Source organism: Phyllobates terribilis, unplaced genomic scaffold (assembly GCF_046119375.1).
Source record: "Phyllobates terribilis strain yellow unplaced genomic scaffold, ASM4611937v1 Scaffold_9__5_contigs__length_417890890, whole genome shotgun sequence".
Taxonomy (NCBI): Eukaryota; Metazoa; Chordata; class Amphibia; order Anura; family Dendrobatidae; genus Phyllobates; species Phyllobates terribilis.
The window spans coordinates 33,859,370-33,877,637 of record NW_027362769.1 but is presented as its reverse complement, the minus strand read 5'-3'; the positions used below and the strand labels follow the sequence as shown (position 1 = coordinate 33,877,637).

Here is an 18,268-nt window from a genome sequence, read left to right as displayed (position 1 = left end):
GCCCAAAACAGGATAATACAGAGATTTGACCTGTGGAACTGCAAAACCACAGTTCTATTTTTCTGGCCTACACCAGACTCTTTTAAACAGATATACTGGTGTCTGACCAGTCACAGACACACTCAATTTTTTTTTTGAGGGGGGGGGAAATGCCAAAAGTTTAATAAGACGCGTATTTGGACAGTCTGACTGAGGAAAAAAAAAAATACAGGATTTAGATGAAAAAAAAAAAAAATTTTCCTGGCCCCTGAGACCGAGGTGATAAGTCTAGCAATGTGACCAACAGGAGCACACAGAACTGTAATGCAGCGTTTGCTGGTATAACCACTGCGTCTCCTATGCAGTCTGCCTGCCTGCCTGATATCTGGGATGAATATTAGTCCTGAGAAGGACTGTTTGTTTGATTTGGCAGGCTTTAGAGACCCTACACTACCTATTTCGCACTATATATCTCTCCCTAACTCAGCAGCACTGACCCTACACTGGCTGATCCGGAGCGACTGTGCACAAGATGGTGGCGCCCGGTTTTAAATACTCGAGGTGACGCTGTGCGGCCAGCCAATCACTGTAATGCCCACAAACAACATGGCTGCGGCATTACAGTGACTGGCTGGCAATTCCTGCATGTTCATTGGCTCTGTAAAGAGCGCCAAACGTGCAGGGCGGAGACCCGAGCTCCCGCCTGAGTAACCCGGAAATGCTCGGTGCTCGCCGAACATCTCGAGTAGCGTGATGCTCGGGCGAGTAACAAGCAGTGTCGAGCATGCTCGCTCAACACTAGCCATTAGCCAACAATGTTCCCTGGCTATTAATATCAGCCCATAGCTGTTTGTTTAACCTTTACTGGCTAGATTACAGGGGGGCCCCAGAAAAAAATTGATGTGGGGTCCCCCTTTAAAATCTAACCAGCAAATGCTAAACTAGACAGCTGCAGGCTGATCTTAATAGCCAGGGAAGGGGTCATGAATACTAGCCCCCTCTGCGGCTATTAATATCACCCCTCAGCAGTCCCAGATATGGAACATCCATAAGATGCGCCAAATCTGGCGCTTAGCCTCGCTCTTCCCACTGCCCTGTAGCGGTGGCAGTGGAATAATGGGGTTGGGGTTCACGTCAGTCTTATATTGGCGGCTGACGTGAAGCCTAGGTTAATAATGGAGGACGTCTATAAGATGCTCCCATTACTAACTGCATAGCAAAGTGGTTGGCGCTTCTTCAATAAAAGACACGGCCAGAGTAAAATATTTTAATGAAATAAAACACCCTATTATTACCCTCTGTCCGCAAAGCCCTCAATCTCCTGAAAAAAATGTAAAAAAACAAATAACCATATCCCTCACCTGTCCGCCGTCAACGACGCAGTCCATGAGTACGCCGAGTGTAATGCGGCGATTTGGGTCCCTTCTACAGCAGTGACATCAGCCATCACTGATGTCACTGCTGTAGAAGACAACAATGTACACTGACAGGGGTGTAAAATCACCCCCTGTCAGTGTACATTGCTGCAGGAGGTCACTGGGGTTGATCAGCTGAAGATTATTAACCTGTAAGAAATGCCCCTTGGTAAAGACCATAAATATTAGCACTAAATAAATAGGCCAATACTTCTAGAACTGTGTGGCAGATTTACAAAAAAAAGGCAACATGAAATGCTCAGCAGGAATAAAACGAGAAAAAAACACTTTTGAACTGGTGACAGGTCTACTCTACATGTTGACCTGGTCCATAGAGTCTAGATGGTAAGTAAGCTCAGTCAGATGATTGATGAGAAGTCAGATACCTGCATTCTCGCAACCCTGATACAGAACTTTAGCGCATTCTTTGACTTGTTCTGTCCATGCTGTGATTGAAAGTTACAGACCAGTAATAATACTCAGGCGTTACGTGGGTCAGTAGAGCTCCCGGTCTGCCATGTGGTCATAAAGTCTATCTACTACCATGTGTCTTTATAAGAGCTGCCTCTGTGTGTCCGCTCCCAGCCTTCCTATACTCCCAGCACTCCCCTTTAGTGCTGCATTGCTGGGTTCTGCTAAGGGCTACATTGTTGTATTTTTTTATCCTCTTATACAAACATTTTTCTAACTATATAAAATGGTTCTGTACATTTAGAAAAACCATGCAACTATGTAAAGCTATACATAAGTAATTCTTCATTCAGTTTTGCCTGACGTACCTTGCTGAAGATGTCGCTAAGTGACATTAGGAGCACTTTCAGTGTAGTGTATAGACCTCTTGGCTAAAACCATTTTGCTGTAAAAAGCGTCTCTAGGGAAACTAGGACAAAATACGATACAACATTTAACAATGCTGAGTGTTTCCTTGTGGCAGCTGAAAAGTGAAGAGTTGTATCATAGATAACTTTGGTTGTTGTTGGAAAGCTCCATAAATGTTAGATACTGTTCTTGAAGATTAAAGAAGCAGTCCCAATATTTTTTATTTGCTACTCCTGTGTAAATGTGTGTGTAATGTAGGGTAGGTGTGTTTAATGTATGTAGCAATCAGTTTTCCCCGGTTTCCAGCACCGTTCAGGTCCTCTTCTCACTCACATGTCCTCTATATCAACTCGATGGATCACTCTGTTGTCTCTATGTGATCCGGAAGTCGGTTTAAGGGGAAGTTCACATGAGCATATAAAAATTGTTCAGTTTCATCCAAAGAACTCAGACGATTTTTTCTTACTTGACATCTGTGTGCTATCCATTTTTTTACAGCAGCTATTAATAATTTACAAGATCATTTGCAGGTTCTTATATTACAGAACTGCAATGTATCAGTAAAAATTGGGTGCTTTACTGTAGTTCTGTATGGCATCCGATTTTTTTTTTCTTGTGCACCCATAGACTAAAATGAGTGAGTCTGATGCAATTTATGGAAGAAACAAGTGCATGCTGCAATTTTTTTTCACATGCAGATCAGTCAGTGAACAAAAATCACTCACCTGCACTGCCCGATTGAATGACATTGGTCCGAGTTCTCTCAGTTTTTTTTCATGGACAGCACTTGGACCGAATATACAGTCGTGTGAATGAGCCCTTACATTATAAGACTATGGAGTGTTAAAAGGAGGCCCCAATGGCTTGTAATAAGCAGCTTCCGGTTCAAACATAGGCACTAGTCTATGGAATCAAAGTCATATGAGTGAGAAGTGGACCGGAGCGGACCTGGAAACCAGAGAAGATGGCGACCAGTGGGTATATTACTGTACTTACTCTACATTACACACACATTTACACAGGTTAACTAATAGAAAAAGTATTGGGAGTGCTTCTGTAAGTAGTAATAATCACTGAAAGTTTCATTTGAATGATATGTGAAGAATGTGACTTAAGTTTTTCCTCCTAAAAATGAATGAAAAATTGACAAGTGAGTGTCAGAGGTGTGTCCCTATATAACATGCTATATACAGACAGAAATGATTGGATAGTGTCAGTCTGTGATGGACACACACCCTAACCAGTAACAGCCAGCTGTCTCTATATTCATTCATTTCTTAAGGGGTTCATAAGTTCATAAATGGGTAAAATAGCAAATTGTTTCTAAAATCAAGTAACTTTGCATTTTACCCCTTATTAAAAATCCTCTGTTCTCAAGACCAGATTTTTAATTTGATATTGTACAGCGTGTTACCTACATTAACGGCCACCCTGTAGTCCCAGCTTGGCCACTTATCTAGGAACTTTTCTTGTGTTATTTCTCATTATTACACATAACTTAATTTATGGACATCTATGGTTTGATTTCTTTGCCTGTGTAGTTTGGATGGGTTGTTACCAATACCTGGTGAGAATTTCATGTCAATAGCACCTTTAGAAATATATTTATTTAGGAAATTGGAGCCGTGCTCAATACTTATTTCACCCGCTGTCTATCTGTATCGTTATATACAAGAAAATCGAAATATTATTTTTTAAATTAATCAGGGAAATACTATAAATATACTGTAATGTATTATAGGAAAGAGTGTGGCAGAACGACAATCTCTTGGGCCATCTACACTCATGCACTTTTAGTGCAGTTGTCAGTGTCTTTTTTTAGGCAGCCTTTTTAGCTAAAGCCATGTGGATCATAAAAGAAGGGAATGTTTAACAGAAGGGCTAATAAATCTCCTTTTTGTATTCATTCCTGTACATGGCGTAAAATTGCATGAAAAATTGCATTAATAACTATATGTAAGGTGCTAACCTTTGAGTAGACAGTCATTCAGTATACAGTGATAAGTATACTAGAAAATGATTCCACAGCCCAGTATTACTAGAACTCGTCTCTACAGCCAGCTGTTAGCTAGAAGATTTTAGGGAAATATGTAACATTTTTTGTGTGCATTTTTACTGTTTTTGTCCATTTTTTAAGACAACACATGTTATATTTTTTTCAGGCATTTTTTCTTAGGCTTATCTATAGAATAAAAAAAAACACTAGACAAACTGAGTGGAAAGAAGCCTATTGGGCTGTCTATATAATGCATGGATGTCTAGCAGATCCATAAGAGAGAGACACTGTTTACAATCAATCTCTGCTTTCAGGAGGGTTGTCTGGTGGGAAAAGTTATCTCCTATCCATCTTATTGGAGATTTCTTGTAGATCTTTCAGTGTCCGACTGCTAGACCCTGTACCGATCACCAGAATGGGACACTTCTAACCCTGCTATAATGGAGCAGCAATGCATATGCTCTATTGTCGCTCTGCTCATTCTCTATCAGACTGCCGGAGCCCTGTATTCTGCTTTCTCCGGCAGCGCCATAGAGAATGAATGAAGTGGTGTGTGACGACAAAGCTTCTAATCTTAATTAGTCAGATGTCTAGATTTGTTAGACCAAAAGAAATACACTATTGTGTTTGTGTTGACTTTTGAATTTATGTGTTTCTTTGGCTGGTCAAGAAGGACATACTAGTATTTGTATAAACCTGAATGTTGACTGCTCTTGGTCTGGAAAAAATAATGTTTCTTAATATGCTAAGTACATATTGTACTAAGCCAGCTAGTTTTTGTTTTAAAGAGTAGGGGGATACAAACTTGATTAAATGCTCAAACAATGAGACCTGAGCCCTGTACCTTTCACCCTGACCTGTGAATGATGATATTAGCCACATATGTAAATATAAAAAGGGTTTTCTATCCTGCTGCAAGGAGAAAAAGAAAATCAGGGAGACTCTTCAGGACAGTAGTTTGGTAGCAAAGCTCCATCCAGAGAGACACAGATTTGGATGCTACAGGATTCCAGCCTAAGGGTACACGGCCCTGGCTGGAAGGATACAGATCTGCTCCATTGACCATCAGAGAACCCATGGATACATTTGGGGAAACCAGGTTGGGACAATGAGGTCACCTGTTCACATGGATATATTGTTTGGGGTTGCCAGATGGGACCCTCCGGTCTCCTGGAACCCATGGAGATGTTCGGAGAGACCCTCGGGTCTCCTGGCTTTGTATCTGAATGGACTGTTAGCTTCCTAAGCTTGCCGCTACTTCCTTTCTGTGGGTGTCCACCCAAAGCGGGATGCCATGGGTTGAGATAGTTGGCCCTGGAAGTCCCAAAGTCGCAGCTGATCTATTCCTGGCGGGCCAGCGAAAGGGTGAGACTGTGTAATTTTGCACCATCTTGGGTATTTGCTTGAACTGTTCTATATGTTTATGGCCTGTTTGGTGGTTCAATAAATTATTGCCACACTGTTTTACCCTCACCCTGTGTTGTCTGAGTAGTATTATGCCCATGAAAGACACCGGGTCTTCACATGGTGCTCTGTGCACTGACACTTAATCAGCATGGGGCACTTTTAACCCCATTAGAATGATCAGTGGGACCCCCATCAATCTAAAAGTGATCACCTATTTTTTCGATACCTGATAACTTGTTGCTGGTCATTTAGATGAGGTTTTTTTTAGGAATTCGCATCATGACTATGGAGAATGCTTCATAGGATGATACGTTAATACTTTGCCAAATATGTCTGTATTTTCAAGCTGGTGAAATAACCATTGTAAATAAGTTTTAATTCAGATCAGCTATAAACCTTTATTTGTGATGTTTGGTGAATCAAGGGGCTGTAGAAAGAGAATAAATTGAACAAGTCAGGTTGATGAGTGGTGTGAATATGTCTGCCAGATGGAAATAACATGCATGTCCAGCTGAGCACACAGGTATTCTATTGGGGATCTGAGGATAGTTTCGCCAACAAACCAACTCAGCAACACAATGTTTTATCAAGCTTTCCTATTCCCTGTCATAGCCTTGATTTCCCATTTCCCTTTAATATGTATGTTTTGGACAGTATATACTATATTAATCAGATATACTGTTCAGTGTACTTTGTGTTCAAATTTGGTAAAACATATTTTAGGTATGTATTGCCATACAAAAAAACCCTTTCTTCCAACTCAGAACTATTGTTTGCGCCTGCATATGCCATAAACTGTGTATAGTCCTGGGCATTGGTCCATCATCAGGAACTTGAGATACTTTTTTAAGGACTGTCATTTGGCAGTGACCCATCTGCCTCTTTGAACTATGTAATGTAGAACGCAATCCTTATAAGTATAGTGTAAGCCTCGAGGCTCCTCGCCACTCTAGTCAGCAGTTTACATTCATTATCGGTTACCTTGTATAACTGTAATACAGTCCACAACCAAGGAGAACAGTACAGTGCCCTAATAAGCAGTGTGTGGCTACCCCAGCGTCTTGTGGCTAATATTAAGAATAGTGCAATGTCTGCTTCCAGTTATACGTAAGTCATTAAAAGAATAAATGACATTTTTTATTCAGAAAACAATAGCATATATGCAAATAAGAAACATTTTAATATATGTTATTAGAGACATCTGTTTCTTTCTCCTCCTGGACTGATCATTCATTCTCAATTCATGGGTAAAATGTGTATTTAGTGAAGGCAGGTTTTCCCATTACTGAGATAGGGGATTGGTGCTCATAAAGTTCTATGGAGAGGGGTAGAGGAGCTGGAGGCAGACACAGACACCTTGCTGCAAGCTCACCTGAAACAACGGTTAGCTTTTAAGTGTTACATCATAGTAAATATACTTTAAAGCGACCCCCCACATAGTGGCACTGGAAAGTGACCGCATATTTCTTATGTATAGTCAGCCTATCTGGTGCCCTCTGTTACATGGGGAGCTCAAGTCTAAGTCTACAACGTTCCTCCCGTCTCTCCTGTGCTGTGGGAAGAGGAAGACAAGGGAGATGTGGTGTAGACTAACAAGGCACTCCGCACACCACTACACTGACCATCCTGGAAGAAGGACCACTGAGTGCCGATCTGGGAGGAGGAGGCAACAGAGGGCACCAGGTCGGTGGAATGTACATCAGAAATATACACTCACTTTTTCGGTTCCAGAGGAAAAAGGTTGATTTAAAGCATGACCCAGGATAGATGATTGTACTTAAAATGGACTGACTCCGACTCCTAAAATATATAGTAAATTGGGTACAGTAATTCAATGCAGTTTGTGGGGAATATTTTTTCATAAGAATTTGGGAAAGTTATGAAATGTCCTATAAATGTGTGTCCTATTCCTGATCTAAGGGTCTAGATTTTTAGCTGAGATAAATCTGTGCTACAGTAAATTTATCACTTAAACATGAGCCATGTATGAGGGAGTCGTGGAGTCGGAGTCGGAGGTTTGGCTTACCGACTCCACAGCCCTGCAAAATACAGTATGTGGGGGACTTGTGTGGAGGCCCTCCTAGTTGTTGATAAGGCACCGTTTGGGAAGCAGGTTGAAATGCATGTTACCGCAATAAAGACGATTAGAGCAAACAATGGAATAACCCTTGTGAGGCCAGAGATTGACCGAATGATGATATGCAGCTTTTTATCCCAGAAACAAGTTCTGGTCATCAATACAGTGGTTTTATTTTGTGTTTTCTTTTTAAAGGGATTTTCCATTTTCATAAAAGTGTTGCTCAAACAATTACATAGCTGTAAAACTGCAAACCCAGTTAGTACTCCCCTCTCCCTTCCGCGGCCCAAGCGCTGGCACTGCCCAGTGGCTCTGTTCTCTGTGTTTTGGCTGCAGTGGTGGCATCGCTATACAGCACACATCACCATTAAGGTTAATCACTGAGCGCAGTGGCTGTGCTCATTTAGATGGCAGGTCAGTGATTGGCTGCAGTATTGATGACTTCTGTGGTTGAGACATCACCACTTCAGCCAAAACACAGAGCAGCTGCAGAGAGGTGGTGCCAGACCCCGGTAGGGTGAGAGCTTATCTGCGTTTCTTGTTTCCCAGCTATACAACTATGTAGGCACCACTTTCCTGAAAGTGAAAAACCCCTTTAATGTTCTACTTGGCCCACAAAACAAATGAAAGATAAAAGGAGATATAATTTTAATTTAAAGGGGTACTTCCATCTCCAAGATTCTATCCTAATATGTAGTAGGTGTAATAATCTTAGCAAATACCTCCAGTTAGAAATGTAGTATAGTTCTGCTGATTCACTATATTGCTAACCCCTTGTGCAGGGCATTGTAGTAGCTTAGGTATCCATTGTCCTAACTAACTAATTGTCGCTATATGAGTGGTTATAACATAGATACCTAAGCTACAGCAATGCCCTGCACATGAGGTAAGTGACATAGCGAATCAGAAGAAATATACGGTACTACTTTTCTATTTGGAGGTATTTGCTAATATTATAATTATTACACCTACTACATATTGGGATAGGATCTAGGAGATGGGAATACCCCTTTACGTATAAACCATGGCATCAACATGCTATATTCTGGCTGGTGACGTTCCAGTAGAATAATGGTTAGAACGCTTTAAATAAGGCAAGCTTCTAATTCCTGGAAGAATATTTGGTCAGTAGTTTACTGGTCAGGAAATCAAGAAAAGGGTTAAATTGCATTCAAGATGACGCTTTAGGATATAATGGAGGGGTAATGTAGCATACAGCATTGATTGGCTGGCTAATTTATAGTAGTATTAATGTGATGAATTGGTAATTACAAAACAAATGACATAAATACCGTAATTCTAGAGTGATTTTAATCTCATGACTATTAACTTTTAAATGTATTGTGTTTATTACATGCAAATGATGACGTTATATTTCTTTTCACTTTTAGGCTGTGCATCTTGCCCAAACTAGTTTTCAGATAGAGGCCTTTGGTTCCAAGTTTATCCTTGACTTGTCATTGAACAAGTAAGTGTAAAAATCCGTGAATGGAGCATGTATTTATATCCGTTTTATTTCAAGTTATCATAGTTTACATCAGTAAAACCAAATAATTTATGGCATACATTTATTTAGTTTTCTGGGCTTTTTTATCGAACCCTCCTATCCATGAAAGGGAAGAGAAATTACACATTATATGTTTCGCTGAATTTGCTTACGTGAACACCTCTGCATGTAACAAATGCTGGGGCCTTCAGGTCTGTATATAACTTTAGAAATAAAGGAGTTACTTAAAAAATCATTGGAAAAAACATTAATTCATTCTTCAAATTCTTTTTTTCATGGATCAAGTAAACAGATTTCTGTATTTCAATCACATTAGATATATGTTAATATTGAAGTAAATTGGTAGGATAAAAGAAGTAATAACATTTATTGATACATCACTTTGACCAAGTCACTATGATTAGATGTTTGGAGATCTTGCAGCTAGGTCTCCCACCAGAAATGACACATTACTTGATAGTTTCTGTAACTTAAAATGATATCCATTCTGTATTGGAAAACTCTGATATGTTATTTAACCAAAGAAAATAAAGCTGTTCAGAATGAACTTAAAGGGGTTCTCCGAAAAGTAATTCAAGAGTACAAATCCTCTTAGACACGCTTAAAGGGTCATTGCCATCTGCAATATCCTATCCCAATATGTAGTAGGTGTAATAATAATATTAGCAAATACCTCTAATTAGAAATGTAGTATAGTTTTTAGGATTCGCTATGCCACTTACCCAATGTACAGGGCATTGCAGTAGCTTAGGTATCCAGTGACAGTTAGTTAGCTGATAGTGTTAGTAACCATGGATTCCTAAGCTACTGCAATGCCCTGTACACGGGGTAAGCAACATAGCGAATCTCAAAAACGATACTACATTTCTAATTAGAGGTCTTTGATAATATTCTACATATTGGATTAGGCTATTGTAGATGGGAATACTTCTTTAAGGATGGGTTGCAGCATGAAGAAATACTGCTCGAGACATATGTCTCTGAGCTACTATACAGTTCAGGTCTGTATATAACTTTAGAAATAAAGGATTTACTTAAAAAAACATTGGAAAAAACATTAATTAATTCTTCAAATTCTTTTTTTCATGAATCAAGTAAACAGATTTCTGTATTTCAATCACATTAGATACAGTTATATGAAAAAGTTTGGGCACCCCTATTAATCTTAAGCTTATTGTTTTATAAAAATTGGTGTTTTTGCGACAGCTATTTCAGTTTGATATATGTAATAACTGTTGGACACAGTAATGTTTCTGCCTTGAAATGAGGTTTATTGTACTAACAGAAAATGTGCAATCTGCGTTCAAAGAAAATTTGACAGGTGCATAAGTATGGGCACCTCACCAGAAAAGTGACATTAATATTTAGTAGATCCTCCTTTTGCAAAAATAACAGCCTCTAGTTGCTTCCTGTAGCTTTTAATGAGCTCCTGGGTCCTGGATGAAGGTATTTTTGACCATTCCTCTTTACAAAACAATTCCAGTTCAGTTAAGTTTGATGGTCGCCGAGCATGGACAGCCCTCTTCAAATGATCCCACAGATGTTCAATGATATTCAGGTCTGGGGACTGGGATGGCCATTCCAGAACATTGTAATTGTTCCTCTGCCTGAATGCCTGAGTAGATTTGGAGCGGTGTTTTGGATCATTGTCTTGCTGAAAGATCCATCCCCTGCGTAACTTCAACTTTATCACTGATTCTTGAACATTATTGTCAAGAATCTGCTGATACTGAGTGGAATCCATGCGTCCCTCAACTTTAACAAGATTCCCGGTGCCGGCATTGGCCACACAGCCCCAAAGCATGATGGAACCTCCACCAAATTTTACTGTGGGTAACAAGTGTTTTTCTTGGAATGCTGTGTTTTTTTGCCGCCATGCATAACGCCTTTTTGTATGACCAAACAACTCAATCTTGGTTTCATCAGTCCACAGGACCTTCTTCCAAAAAGAAATTGGCTTCTCCAAATGTGCTTTTGCATACCTCAGCCGACTCTGTTTGTGGCGTGCTTGCAGAAACGGCTTCTTTCGCATCACTCTCCCATACAGCTTCTCCTTGTGCGAAGTACGTTGTATAGTTGACCGATGCACAGTGACACCATCTGCAGCAAGTTGATGCTGCAGCTCTCTGGAGGTGGTCTGAGGATTGTCCTTGACTGATCTCACCATTCTTCTTCTCTGCCTTTCTGATGTTTTTCTTGGTCTGCCACTTCTGGCCTTAACAAGAACTGTCCCAGTGTTCTTCCATTTCCTTACTATGTTCCTCACAGTGGAAACTGACAGGTTAAATCTCTGAGACAGCTTTTTGTATCCTTCCCCTGAACAACTATGTTGAATAATCTTTGTTTTCAGATCATTTGACAGTTGTTTTGAGGAGCCCATGATGCCACTCTTCAGAGGAGATTCAAACAGGAGAACAACTTGCAAGTGGCCACTTTAAGTAGCTTTTCTCATGATTGCATACACCTGGCTATGAAGTTCAAAGCTCAATGAGGTTACAAAACCAAGAAAAGTGCTTTAGTAAGTCAGTAAAAAGTAGGTAGGAGTATTTAAAACAAGAAAATGATAAGGGTGCCCATACTTATGCACCTGTCAAATTTTGTTTGAATGCAGATTGCACATTTTCTGTTAGTACAATAAACCTCATTTCAAGGCAGAAACATTACAGTGTCCAACAGTTATTACATATATCACACTGAAATAGCTGTTGCAAAAACACCAATTTTTATAAAACATTAAGCTTAAGATTAATAGGGGTGCCCAAACTTTTTCATAGAACTGTATATGTTAATATTGAAGTAAATTGGTAGGATAAAAGAAGTAATAACATTTATTGATACATCACTTTGACCAAGTCACTATGATTAGATGTTTGGAGATCTTGCAGCTAGGTCTCCCACCAGAAATGGCACATTACTTGATAGTTTCTGTAACTTAAAATGATATCCATTCTGTATTGGAAAACTCTGATATGTTATTTAACCAAAGAAAATAAAGCTGTTCAGAATGAACTTAAAGGGGTTCTCCGAAAAGTAATTCAAGAGTACAAATCCTCTTAGACACGCTTAAAGGGTCATTGCCATCTGCAATATCCTATCCCAATATGTAGTAGGTGTAATAATAATATTAGCAAATACCTCTAATTAGAAATGTAGTATAGTTTTTAGGATTCGCTATGCCACTTACCCAATGTACAGGGCATTGCAGTAGCTTAGGTATCCAGTGACAGTTAGTTAGCTGATAGTGTTAGTAACCATGGATTCCTAAGCTACTGCAATGCCCTGTACACGGGGTAAGCAACATAGCGAATCTCAAAAACGATACTACATTTCTAATTAGAGGTCTTTGATAATATTCTACATATTGGATTAGGCTATTGGAGATGGGAATACTTCTTTAAGGATGGGTTGCAGCATGAAGAAATACTGCTCGAGACATATGTCTCTGAGCTACTATACAGTAGAGCAAGTTCTGTCAGGCTGAGAATTACCATCATAAACTAGCATAACTTATCTTCTCACTCAACCTGACGGGTTTTCAAGAGTGCACAGATCAGGAGCAAAAAGCCGCTTTGCTCTGCTCACTGAGTTGCCGTGCTCTGCTGCAAACTACTGTAAACTGTAATGCTGACAGTTTACAGCAGAGCACGGAGGCTCGAGCAGAGCAATCTAAAAATTGTAACAAAAATGTTGGAATTTTCTTTTTAATTTCATATTTACTGTTCTATTTTCAACCAGAAACATTGCTATGAAAAATATCACTAACTCCAAGCCACGATCTCATGTAAAGGACCCCATAGGTCCATATACAGACTTCAGACTAGACACCCCCCATTGATAGCCCCTAATTACCGTAATCCTCCGCACTACTTTTACAGACCTGACTCCAAACCATGCCACCCCTTCATAGTCTTCAGACACTTTCGTGACTTAGGTCATTGCTTACAGTGCTAGCTGGAAGCTGATGGAACAATGGGAATTGGGAGAGGTCAATATGCTGGGCACCCAGGACATTTAGCAGCATGTTAAGGAGATATCCCTTTTTTCTGGAGTGTTCTCAGCTTTCCAGGGAAGTTGATAGATATGTACACAGCACAATTGCTTTTGGAAAGCACACTTTGTAATCAATGACTTTTCTTAGGGATATAATGTTTCAGCACCATTTGAAGCTCAGTTATTTAATAAGTACAGATGATTTTAAGGATTCATTGAATCCTAAAAGGGAATATGTCGCCAGGTTTTTGCCTCCTAATCTTAGAGCAGCATAATATAGGGTCAGAGACCCTGAGTCTAGCAATGCATCCCTTACTGGGCTGCAAGCTGTAGTTTTTATAATATCACTGTTTTATCAACAAGATATTATCACTAGAGGACTAGTAAACCTCCTACCATATACTGCTCCTTATTCATGAATTCTGTATAACCCCGCCCAGACCACTGATTGGCAGCTTTCTGCCTATGCACAGTGTACACGGAAAGCGACCAGTGGCATGAGCAGGGTTATACACAGCTCAACATTCAGAGAACTGATAAATATGCTGCAGAGAAAACTGATTTTATCAAAACTGCAGCAAGCAGCCCAGTAAGTGATATATTGCTGGAATCAGGGTCTCTGTCCCAGTATACTGCTGCTCACAGGTTGCATAGCAAAATCCTGATGACAGATTCTCTTTAAAAGGATAGATTAGAATAGGATTAGCCACTTTATCTTCAAAGTAAGTCCAAATCGATTTGTAGAGGTGGAGCCTGGGATGATGCTTTATTTTCTTACATGTGGAAACTTGCTTCCCTAATTCTTGTGACAAAACAAATCCTAGATATTATTAGTACATATAGAGGCCATTCTAGGATGGACAATTAAATGTACATACCACCTACAAGTCATATTAAATTATGTCAATATCTATCTTGCATCTTACAAGTTCATTATTGTTTTTTTTAGCTAGCCTTTGATATTTCATATTTTGGGGGAAATTTATCATGAGGGGATTTTTTGAAGTCAGTTATGCTTGTGACTTTTTTATTTGTGCCAAATTTATCAAAGTGTTGCATGATATTTGATATATTTGGTGCATCTTTCGATATAACACAAGTGTCATACAGATTTTGTTTCCACTTTTTACTCCACCCTCCTACTGAAGCAAGAATTGTGATTTTCTTTGTGACCTTTCAAAAAGTCGCAATTCAAAAATCTTCTTGAAACCTTATTTGCATAGCTAATTACTAATTATGATCACATTGCCACCCACTTTTCAAAAGTGGCAGAAGCAGCCTAAAATAGAAAAAAAGGCACAAATTTTGTGCAATTATTGCATACAAAAAAAATTGTAACTTTTTATCTAAATAAAAAATGGCTAAAAAGCCTTGATAAATTCCCTCCTGTGTCTTTATGGTGAGGGACTGCTTCAGGGTATAATAGGGAGAGGCTTGACTACATTTTCAGGGAGTTTATCCTATTTATGAAGAGTGTGTTATGATCAGATTTATAAGACTAATATAGGATCTTCTTAACTTTATTTCAGATTATTATGCCTTCGATCTGAGCTTCTCAATATGTTTTATGTTGCCCATTTTATTGTTAATTTGATATTTTTATCATTGATGTGTAGGAATAAAAGTTAAAGGTGGTTTCCCATGAACAAAGTACATTTTAATTAATAAAAATTGGGATAAAAATAAGTTCCACAAACAAATGTGTTTTAAAAAAATGTTCCTGTGCTGAAATAATCTTATAAATGTGCCCCTGCTGTGTACTGTGTAATGGTTGTGTCTTACCATACAGGAACATGGTCTGATCATACCACATCTCCTGGGCAGGGAGGAAGCAAAAGAGAGTATACAGACAGGACAGCATGGGATTTCAGCTGATTCTTTCTGTGAGGTAAAACATACTTAAAAACAAGCAGAAAAAGCTTTACCTCACAGAAAGCAGCAGCTGCGATCCCATTCAATAATGTCTATATTGTGACTCTGAGTCACCTCTCACGGACAAGCCGTGAGTCGGGGTAGTCAAGGAGTCCAAGCTCAATAGATAGGAGGGTTTGTCATAAACAGAGGGAAGAGACAAAGGCATAGTCAGGTAACGGTCCGAGATCAAAATACCGGGATGATAGTGGATCAGAGCAAAGGGACTAGACAAATGCATGGTCAGAATGAGGTCCAAGGTCAGGCAGCAATAGATCAACAAGCAAGGCACTAGGCAAAGGGAAAATAAAACACACTGAGCTGAAGCTATGGCTGGCAGCTATCTGGGACTGCAAGCCCAATTAAATAGCTGAGTAATCAAGGGAAGAGGGAGCATCTGGTGAGAGCTCAGAACCTCCCAGTCTGAGATTCGACGGCTGAGCTGACAATAAAAACACAGACAGCTCAGCACATCCATGCACCAGAGTGGACAACTGAGCTGTCAATTACTGCACAGACAGCTCAGCACGGCCCTGCACCAGACTGGACGACTGAGCTGTCAATTACTGCACAGACTGCTCAACACACCTCCTGCAGCAGACTGGACGACTGAGCTGTCAATCACTGCTTCCTAAGACACACTGAGGAATTGTTAAGTGTATACTCTTTTGGATCCTTCCCTGCCCAGGAGATGTGGTATGATCAGACCATGTTCCTGTACAGTTAGCCTTTACACAGTACACAGCAGGGGCATATTTATAAGATTATCTCAGCACAGGAACATTTTTTTTAACACACCAATTATTGAACGTATTTTTATTCCAAGATCTATTGATAAAATGTACTTTATTTATAGGAAAACCCCTTTAAGTTTTAATAGTTGATGGAAATCAGTTAAAATTGGATAACTGCACCCAGCTAAGCAGGGTATAAAAACCAACAGTCCAAATTAACACAACCATAGTATACTGTTAAGAAAGTTGAATGAACTTAGTGGAGAATAATTGGGACAGTCATTGAATTGTAGACTATATGGGCTGTCCAACAAGACCAGAGCTTGCTGTAGTAGAGAAATGTGACCTTTAGCGCAGTTATACTTTCAGCTGTGTATTTTAGTACTTTTTATAGCCAGTACACATTGAATCCGATATAAAGTCAATGATCTTCACAAAGCGTGGGAGAATAGAAATGTGCGTAAGTGTCACAGACACGCTTCTTTTTACATGGTGTTCAGATTTGTTCAAGGTCCATACGCTGTTCCCTCTGCTTTCACACAGGCGTCATAGTCTGAAAAAAGAGCAGTTAAGTGTTAGAAAAAGGAAGTTCTGTGTCTTGTGCCAGCAGTGTAGAGTGGCCGGGTTTTGCCGAGTCAACAGCCACCACTTTTACTCGATTTCAGCATGTTTCAATAAAAATGAATCAGCACAATTGGATATTTATCCTGGAATAATAGTGCTGTTTCTTCGTATTTTAGAGTAACTGTACGTTATGCTGATGGTTATTAATGGACTGGAAAGATTCAAAAATACTCCAGGATTAGTAGTAGACCCAGAAAATGGGATTAAAATGTGAAAAATCATACATTTGTGAAAAAATTGTTCCAGCAGATATATAAAATTAAATAAATTCCAATTTGATTTCCACCATTCCATAAAGATAACAGTGGAGAAATGCATAAAAGCAATTCCATTGTTTTATGCATTTTAGAATATGGTTTTCACTTCACGATATAGATTCTTGCTATTATTGCAGGATACTTCTCAAATTCTGTGTGCCTAGGACAGGGCAATGCAGGAGAATAGCAAGAAAGGATGACAGGGCGTGTAATGGGATGGTGCCAAGAAGCCTCGGACAACGTTATTCCTATGAAGCCTATAGAAAATATTGAAGGAACATCTGATCCAAAATATATAGAAAATATCATTTTATTCAGAAATATCAAACTACACTATAGTATAGTGATAAAATACATAAAAAGACATGATACAAAAAACACAGAAAGCAGACCTGTGTTTCCAAACAGACAAATAGTATAGATAATATGTAGGCTAGTTAGAAAGTCATATAAAGATAATAAATACTATGGCACGGTAAATGGCGTGAAGGAGACCACACAAAACAAATAACTATTGACCCCCACCCAAGATGTAAAGATATTATACAGTGATATAATTATACCTAGGTAGTAATTGCTACAGCATTAAAATACAGGGTGGGCCATTTATATGCATACACCTAAATTAAATGGGAATGGTTGGTGATATCAACTTCCTGTTTGTGGCACATTAGTATATGGGAGGGGGGAACTTTTCCAGATGGGAGGTGACCATGGCAGCCAATTTGAAGTCGGCCATTTTGGATCCAACTTTATTTTTTTCAATGGGAAGAGGGTCATGTGACACATCAAACTTATTGAGAATCTCATAAGAAAAACAATGGTGCGGTTGGTTTTAACCTAACTTTATTCTTTCATAAGTTTTTTTACAAGTTTATGACCACTTATAAAATGTGTTCAAAGTGCTGCCCATTGTGTTGGATTGTCAATGCAGCCCTCTTCTCCCACTCTTGACACACTGATAGCAACACCACAGAAGAAATGCTGGCACAGGCTTCCAGTATCCATTGTTTCAGATGCTGCACATCTCGTATCTTCACAGCATAGACAGCTGCCTTCAGATGACCCCAAAGATAAAAGTCTAAGGGGGTCAGATCGGGAGACTTTGGTGGCCATTCAACTGGCCCACGATGACCAATCCACTTTCCAGGAAACTGTTCATGTAGGAATGCTCGGATCTGACACCCATAATGTGGTGGTGCACCATCTTGTTGGAAAAACTCAGGGAACGTGGTATCTTCAGTGCATAAAGAGGGCAACACATCATCATGTAGCAATTTCAGATATCCATTGGCATTGAGGTTTCCATTAATGAAGAATGGCCCCACTATCTTTATTCCTCATATACCACACCATACCATCAAGATACGAGATGTGCAGCATCTGAAACAACGGATACTGGAAGCCTGTGCTAGCATTTCTTCTGTGGTATTGCTATCAGTGTGTCAAGAGTGGGAGAAGAGGGCTGCATTGACAATCCAACACAATGGGCAGCACTTTGAACACATTTTATAAGTGGTCAAACTTGTAAAAAACTCATGAAAGAATAAAG

General features: G+C 39.5%; 1 protein-coding gene across 6 annotated transcripts in view; it reads left to right on the top strand.

The window, feature by feature from the left end:
* ADAM23 (ADAM metallopeptidase domain 23) overlaps positions 1–18,268 on the top strand; it is a 302,022-nt gene that overhangs the window by 40,004 nt on the left and 243,750 nt on the right. For all 6 annotated transcript variants that reach the window (XM_073646384.1, XM_073646380.1, XM_073646379.1 and 3 more), the window contains exon 3: positions 9,085–9,161. In XM_073646384.1, coding sequence (XP_073502485.1) covers positions 9,085–9,161 — 77 coding nt within the window. The remainder of the gene's footprint in view (positions 1–9,084; positions 9,162–18,268) is intronic.